The sequence below is a fragment of the Zingiber officinale genome, chromosome 2B (assembly GCF_018446385.1).
Source record: "Zingiber officinale cultivar Zhangliang chromosome 2B, Zo_v1.1, whole genome shotgun sequence".
Classification (NCBI taxonomy): Eukaryota; Viridiplantae; Streptophyta; class Magnoliopsida; order Zingiberales; family Zingiberaceae; genus Zingiber; species Zingiber officinale.
In genome coordinates, this window is record NC_055989.1 from 81,308,890 (window position 1) to 81,317,308 (window position 8,419).

The following is an 8,419-nucleotide window of genomic DNA, read 5'->3' on the forward strand; positions in this document are numbered from 1 at the left end:
CAATCGATCCGTGGATCGATTGGGAGGCCTGATATCAGCAAGAAACTCTTAGTTAGGTTCCTTGACCATTGGGGGATGTAATATATATCATGAATAGTTTAGATTACACCCCTTAGCACATGTAGAACCAAGAAATGATAATAGTTTTGTAAAATTTTAATTAGTACAGTTTCCGCATCTAGATTTAGTAATGGTCAGGGAATAGTTAGCACAGATTAATGTAATGATCGGCCTCACAGCTTAGCCAGTAGAAGGAGGGTCGTTACACGTAGGATGTCCTATTTTGGTAGCTTTGCTTCCGATGTACCTCCGTGAAGTTCCAAGAACTTCTCCCAGAGTTCCTTTGCTGAGTTGTAGCTTCCAATGTGGTTGACTTCTGGATGTTGTAGTATGGTTAGCAGATGAAATTCTACTTTTTCGTTAGTCACGATGTCAGCCTACTCCTTTTTGCTCCAGAGGTATTCTTCTTTCTCATTGTCGTGCTGATATTTAGGTGCTACAAAGTCATATTTTATTATTAGTAAAATTTTAAAATTCATTTTAAAAAATACCTCCATCTTCTTTTTCCAAATCATGAAATCTCCCTCGAACTTTGGTGGATGAATACTTACTTCGGCCATCTCGTTGCTTCAGTTGGCGGTTAGTCCTTTTGAGACAGTTGAGCTCTGATACCAATTGACGATCCCGTGTAGACTGGCTAGAGAGAGGTGAATATCCTGCAAGTACAATTTGAAACTTCTCTTGTGTTCGGAACTTAATTAGCAAGGACAAACACAAGTTAGTTAAACAAAAATAAATGCATAAATGAAAAGTAAGAAAAGACTCCGAGTTTACTTGGTTTGCAACCAAGAAAATTGCTAATCCAAGGTGATGAAATCTCCACTAAAATTCTATAAATGTTGAAAACTTAGAACAAAGTACAAAAAAATGAAATTCAGTGTGTTGTATTGAACTATCAGGACCAAGGCACTATTTGTAGCGCACTGGTCGAAAATATTCGTTTGCTGACATGACAACTCCCGAGCGCCTAGACATGGTTTGGCATTTGGATTCGGCTAATGTGGCTCCGCACTAATCTTCTTCGCCACAACGGCTATTTGATATGGCTCGAAGGGATCCAGGTGCCAGCACTTGGTTTAAGCGCCTAGACCTAGTCCAGTTTCCTCGACGTAGTCAATTCAACAGTTGACTTTTGTCCGATCGCTTAGGTAATATTCCTATCGTCTAAAGTTGAGCTTACTTGAATCCATCTCTAGCCTTCTCCTCGAGCAGTTTCCTCCCCGACTTCTCGTCCCTCGGAAGAGCCACACTCATCCTTCTTGTTCGTCGGTGTACTCTTCCGCAGCACCTCGTCCCTCGGATGCATCGAGTTCGTCCACTCGCTTCCCATGTCATCCTTTTTGCTAGTTATATCTTCCAATCGACTTGTTGTGTTTTTAAGTCCCTGCACACTTAGACACAAAGAATCAAATGCGCAAAGCCTAACTTATCTCGGCTGATAACATCAAAATCAAATGGGGGTACTTACAAAAACCTCAAGTTGTATCAGAGTCATTCATAACTGAGTCAAGTGTCTCCACTAAGTACTCTGGCCGATCAGACTGGAGGTCCAATCGGACATGCTTGAGACACTGTCGAACCAGACTGAATTCTTTATCCTAGTGTAGAGGTCGAGCGTAGGCCTAGTCCTTAAGAGTGACATCCATCTTTTATCCAACCCGACCGTGCCTGCAAATAAGAGCCAATCAAGCTACCAAGAGGACTTGGTCAGTCTGCCAATAAAGCATATTAAGGGTCTATTAACCCAACGACTTAATATTCCCTTTTGACGTTTTGCATAATGGTTATCAGAGAAATAAAAGAATATTCCTTGTGTTGTCTTTTAAACGAATCTTCTACTCTATAAATCACAAAAATGATGGGTCCCTTTCGAAAAGGAATCAAAATGTCAGAAGGGTCGATCCTATTTTAGTAATGCATCGATATTTGTGCAAAAAAGGAAAAGTAACACTATTTTAGTAATGCATCGATATTTGTGCAAAAAAGGAAAAGTAACACTATATAAGAAGGTTTTCATTTATAGGTATAGGTATACAATGCAATATTACGCAACTTAAGACACTCAGATTCTACTATTCTTTTCTACTAGTCATTGCATTTTCTCTCGGCCATATGTTTGACCTGAATGCCAGAATGCTTATGCCTTGACCTCCATAGCCCAGTTGTTGATATTTTTTCCCTCTATTATCTGTTTTTGATATGCAGAATTACTTGGTGCCTTCAGTTTCCAACTTAGAGTCTTCTCATGATTAATATTAGAGTCACGTCTCCCGTGCTCTATCTTTTTTGATTTTAAACTGGATCAATGTACATAGGATATTAGGATATATAGAATCAACCATAATAGATTTAAAGAAAGAAAATGAATTATGATGGTTGTCGGTTGATGCATCAGCAGATAAGATGATATAGCTTCTTCAGCTCCTATGACAATCTCATCACACTTAGGCTATAGGCTATGTTTGGTAAGGAGTAATCAGTATTATAATATAATTAAAATTATATTATAGTGCTGATTATTTATTTGGTGCCGTTTTAAAGTTGTATTATAATATTATCTAGATTAAAAAAACAAGAAAGTCTTATGATTTGAATTATAAGACCAAGAACAAGTAATTCAGATTAAGATTATAAATATAAATATAAATATAAATAAATACAAACCCCTAAACGTCGGCCGTCTACCTTTGGCCATTGTCAACCGCTTGTTGGCAGCGTGTCGTCACCCGCCACCACTTGCTACCTGTCATCCACCACTTGCTGCCTCCCGGCCGTCGTCGCCTGCCGTTGGCCGTCAAACGTCGCCGCCTGTCGTCAGCAGTCAGTTGCTATACTGTCGTCGGCAGTCAATCGCTACTGTTGTCAATAGTCAGTCGTTGATGTCATCGGCCGTCGCCGCCCGCCACCGCCTGCCGCCACCACAGTCGGTAGAGATCGTAAGATATTTTTATCATTTTATAATAATATAAATTATATTATTTATAAAAAAAATATGAAGACCAAATAAAAGAATAAAATCAAAGACTACATGCAAATCTATTACCAAATAAGTCTTAATTATAATACATTACATTATATTACACTCCATTATAAAATTTATTACATTATAAACTTGCCACCATTACATTATAAACTTAATTATATTATCCTTAATCAAACGTAGCAGTATATTAATCTTAATTAGAGTCACTAGAAGAGCTGGATGAGTGAACGCAGGCCCGAGATTGGTGAGATGGTGTAGTCTGAGAAACCAGCAGCCATAAAGATACTTTTCCATTCTGCTTCGCTCCTCTCCTTCCCTGGATAAACCGCCCTTACGTACACATCCAACAGAAGCTGCGCCTTTGTCGTTTCATCATGATTACTCCCATCCTCCTCATTTTCCAATTGCGTCACCATTTCAATAATTATCACCTTCCCTCCTTCCTCCTTAGCAGGAATCGCCTTCTTGCAATTTTTCAGTATCCTCACGCAGTCTTCGTCGTTCCAGTCATGCAATATCCACTGCATTATATAGCAGCAGATGATTGATTGATTATTAATTATAAGAAAATTAAATGGAAGAAGAAAATTAATTAATGATATTGCATGCCTTGAGAATCACTGCATCTGCAGGGGGCACAAACTCGAACATGTTGCCAGCGATGGCGGCCACCGTTGGGTTTCCCTGCAGCGAACTCACAACGTGCGGGAGATCGAACACGGCGCACTTGATCTGCGGGAAGGCGTCGGCAATGGCAATGGCCAGAACGCCAGTCCCTCCTCCGACGTCCACCAGCGATCGCAGTCCCCGGAAGACGTCGTTGCCGCACTGTTTGAGGATCAATTTCGCCATGAACCTGGCATCGGCGGCCAAGCCAAGGTTGTAATTAACGTTGAACTCGGGGTTGTTTCCGGTCAACTCGAATATTGACTTCCCGTGGAAGAGATCGAAGGCGGAGGGTGGTTCGGCGGAGGAGGTGAACCACCTGCTCAAGCAGTGCCCGGGGTCGACAAGGATCGGGTCGAGAATTGTGAGCACGAACGGGGACATATTGTCTGCTTTGCTGGTCACGAGAAAGGAGGCAGAGATGGGGGTGAGGGCGTAGGCTTCTTCTTCTTCGTCTCTGGCGGTCGAGCTTGCGAAGAGGCCTGAGTGGACGAGCAGGCGCATGAGGCGGCGGAATGAGTCGGCTCTTGAAGGGGGAATGGAGAGCTTGGTAAGCAGAACGGAGAGAGGAAGACGCTGGCCATGTCGATGGATTTCATCGGCGATGCCAAGCTCGGCGGCGCACTTGAGGGCCATGGAGTTGACGTAGCCGAAGATGATGTTCCAGAGATGGCCGTGGCCTCGCACTAGCTCAGCCATGGTCACTTCTTGATCGCCATGAATTCCACTTTTATTCATGGATTCCATTTCTCATCAACTATGGATCTGCAAGTTAATGGTTCCTTGCAATCAGTCTTCGTGATGTATAAATAATGATACTCAAACGCCCATGGCATGATGGCATTAGAAAACAATTGCAAATTAACAGGCAAGTGTTTATATTAACATAAACGATTTGCACGGAGGAAATATAATGAAGCAAGTTGCAGTATAGTTAGTAAATACCTATCGAAAAAAAAAATATGATGTGAACGGAAGGAATCAGAAAAAAAAAGGCATGAACGAGGCTTTTCTTCTTGCTTTTCATTTTTTGGTCGTTGGATTTTTCCAGAATATAATCTCGACCGTTGTGAACAAACAAAAAGGCATCCGCCAACGGCTGCACCCGATTAAGATCAAGTTTTACAAATTACTTAGGATCAGTTGGTAGTGAATATTATTTTTTTTTTTCTAAAATATACTTTTTATGAAGTAAAAGTAATTATAAGAATTAAATAGAAAATTTTGATAGAATTATTTACATATTCTAATTACATTGTATTTACGATTGTCGGTTCTATTTTAAATATTATTATGTATCATATGTAAATAAATTTAATAGACTGAGTTTTGCAGTGATTTTTTAAGTATAAATAAGTTTCTTAACGTGCCTGTAATTCGAGAAGGATTTCATTTTTAATTTCATAGGTTTTTTTTTCACAGGCAGAGTTCTCTTCTAAAGTTTGACATTTTAATGGATCGCTTATTTCATTTTTATTAATACTCAAATCACTCATATATTTATCAAATCATCCATTTTTTTAAAAAAATGATTATATTGTAATTTTTAAAATCAGTATTTCCTTTCACCTTTTATCAAATCTCATTTTCAAGGGTTCACCTTTTATCTATATTGTGACACCGGATGTAATAACACTTATCTTATATACTATTGAATCTATTGATTCGTGCATAAATACCAAAAATAATCTTATGTCATCTATTAATTTGAAAGGAAAATGATACTACCGAAAATATCATTAAACCAAAACAAAATTTTTTTAACATCAACTAAATAATTATTTATAACTCTAAATCCTAGGATGTAAAGAAAAGAAATAAATCCTACCAGAAAAGATAAAAAATTTATAATTCTAAAATTTCTAAACTGACTCAAAATCTAAAAATATGAAAGATAAAAAATTATTAAAAATATCCTAAATATCAAAAATAGTTTAAATACTAAAAAAAAATAATCATCTTTATATCCTCCTACATCATTTACTCTATTTACTCTAGGTTGAAAAAAAAAACTGTCTCTAAATTTAGAATGGACGATCATCTGACAGCAACTCAACAATTCTTTATTATGGATAAATGTGTCCTAGAGTAGCTTTATTTGGTCCTTGTCTTCCAAAAGTTAATTCTTCTACTAAATCAATTTTTTGTACAAGTGGTTTCTGAATCTCTATAGGCAGAATCAGCTTCCTTGGATCCGTCGAGTTCATTTGCTTTAGTAGGTGCTTTTTCACAAAGGATTTCTTGAAATATATTTATCATTGCATGCTTCAATGTCATGTAATTGACTCCTTTGTGAATCTCAAATGCTCTGTTTATGTAGGAAACATTGTTCCAATTATTAAGGGTATGCACATCTTCTAAATATTCAAGATCTTGATCAAACATATGGAACAAATAATCTTACATTTTTTTTTATAGTTTTACTTTCAGATTTTACTATGATATGGTGGTAAAGGGAGCTTACCTAGTGATCCTGTCCGAATCGCCGAACCAAAGGACGCTGGGCACGTGGCGTGATCATAGTCGATGGAGTGGATCTCCGGCTGGTCGAACGAAGCTCCGGCGATCCTGCACAAAAGTCGAGCCGGGAAGGGATTCCCGGCGGCGACCCTCCGACGCTCAAGTCAGGTAAGTGGTGGAAAAAGTGGTTGCCAAGCTTGTATTATGCGTACCTTTTGAGAAGTAAGAGGCTCTTTATATAGGGCAGGGAAGGAACTAATGCACACCCACTGAGGTGCATATGTGTCAGCAACCCATACCTTGGTATGCACTTGTCAGAGAGTTTACCTGACACCATACTGCTACAGTCCGATCATGCCTTCGATGGGACAACAGGACACCCCGTTGTCAGATTAGGAGTATGGCGTAGCCATACGACTTGACGGCTGTCAGAAGATGTTCCCGTCTTTTACCCACCGCCCGGCCGGGACGTCCGTCCGGCCGGCCGGGCGAAGAACATCGTCCGGACGGCCTTAATTTCCGTCCCGGCCTTCCGGGCGAAGAACGTTGTCCGGACGGCCTTAATTCCCTGCGCCGGCCGGGCGGCACGTCCTTCCGCTCGGTCATTATGTACTGTTTCATTTGAGCGTCGGAACCCTGGTCCATACCAGGGTGCCTTTTACCACCAGATGTCCCTTTCTTCTAAGTCTGGTCGGCTCGTCCTTCTCCGGCGGGCCACTGGGCCCCTTTGACCTCCCTGTGGCGTTGACCCCTCGTTATGGGGTTCCGGATTCTTACCACCGGATCACTTGCCTTCCCCTCGAGTCTAGTCGAAGGAGGCGAAGTCCGACTGACTGGACTGCCGATATGACTGAGTAATGATCATTGCATTAGGCCGCTCGGCCAGGCATAAGGATGCTTATCCGTTCGGCAGTATCTATCCGTCCGGCGATATCGTGTCCGTGCCTTGTGTTTTCTTGGAATCCACGTCCGCTGTTCTCCCATACTACCCATCACGTGCTCTGCGCACGGTAAGGGGAGCTCATTAAATGCGGCTAGTAACCGGCTGACACGTGGCGATTGTGCGTTTGTCAGCGTATGGCGGTTGCGTCACCTCCGATGGGACAGCCGCCGTTTGAAATGGACGGCTAGATGACAACCTCGATATCAATGACCTGGATCGGACGGTGGAGATTGCTCCCGGGCGGCGATATAAAGCCCTCAACTCCGTTTCCTCCGCATTTCGTCCTCCTCGTTTCCAGACACCTGTTGCTCCTCCTTTCGCCGGCGACCTTGTGCTCAGGCTTTCCGGCAACCATACGGCTTCTTCCGACCATCTCCCTCGCTTGTAAGACCCTTTTTCTCGCTCCTGACGCTTTCTTGCTTCTGCTAATCGTCTCCTTCAGCCGATTTCCCTCCATTCCTTGCTTGAACCTTCCCTTTTGGTCCCGTATCCTTATTTGTCGACCATGACTAGCACCTCGCAGCCGACCGGCGGTGCTCCGGGTCTTTGGTACTCGAACATGGAAAGCCGGTTCGACGAGGAGGATGCCTTGCGCCTCACTCGAGCCTATGACCTGCCGATTGACCACCAAATAGTGTTAGCCACACCGGCCGATTGGCCTCACGATCCGCCGCCCGGCACTGTTGTTTTCTTCCGAGACCAATTTCTGGCCGGACTGCGTTTTCCACTCCACAAGTTTTTCTTAGAAGTTTGCAATTATTTCCGCATTCCGCTCAGCCAGGTAGTTCCCAACTCTATTAGGTTGCTGAGCGGAGTGATAGTTTTATTCAAACTGAACGGCATCCCCTTAGAACCAAAAACTTTCCACTACTTTTTTTATCCCAAGCAAGCCGAGTGGGGCACCTTTGTTTTCCAGTCTAGGATAGGCTTCGTCCTTTTTGATAATATGCCGAGCTCCAACAAACATTGGAAGGAGCATTTTTTCTATATCGTTCCCGAACGGCCAACTTTTCGCACCAAGTGGCGGACGGCGATGCCATCGCAACCGGAGCTCGGCAAATTTAGAGGTATGCGGCCTACCTTCATGCGACCGAACGGCTAGTTAGCGCTATCATATTGACAAGCTACTCCTCCGGGAGTAATGCACATATTAGGCTTGTCTTCTACCCGATCTGCCTGCGGCATGAGTAAGTTTCCTTATCCTCCCATTTGTTTTGTTCTAACGATTTATTTTTGCTCCTGTGACTGAAGTCATGTGGTGCGCCAAGCTACCGAGAAGCTCAAGCGAGGCCGCTCAGTTAGGCGGT

At 42.3% G+C, this 8,419-nt stretch overlaps 1 protein-coding gene across 1 annotated transcript; it reads right to left on the reverse strand.

The window, feature by feature from the left end:
• Positions 1-3,072: 3,072 nt before the first annotated feature.
• On the reverse strand, positions 3,073-4,533 carry LOC122046024 (trans-resveratrol di-O-methyltransferase-like). Its single transcript, XM_042606506.1, has 2 exons — positions 3,653-4,533; positions 3,073-3,564 (listed from the first exon to the last, which is right to left on the reverse strand). The coding sequence occupies exons 1-2, from the start codon at positions 4,454-4,456 to the stop codon at positions 3,250-3,252; spliced, it is 1,119 nt and encodes a 372-aa protein (XP_042462440.1). The 5' UTR covers positions 4,457-4,533; the 3' UTR covers positions 3,073-3,249.
• Positions 4,534-8,419: the final 3,886 nt, after the last annotated feature.

Coding starts and splice junctions, on each gene's coding strand:
- LOC122046024 (XM_042606506.1), bottom strand. CDS start 4,456: ATGGAATCCATGAATAAAAGTGGAATTCATGGCGATCAAGAAGTGACC. Junction 3,565..3,652: donor CAGATGCAGTGATTCTCAAG/GCATGCAATATC, acceptor TATATAATGCAG/TGGATATTGCATGACTGGAA.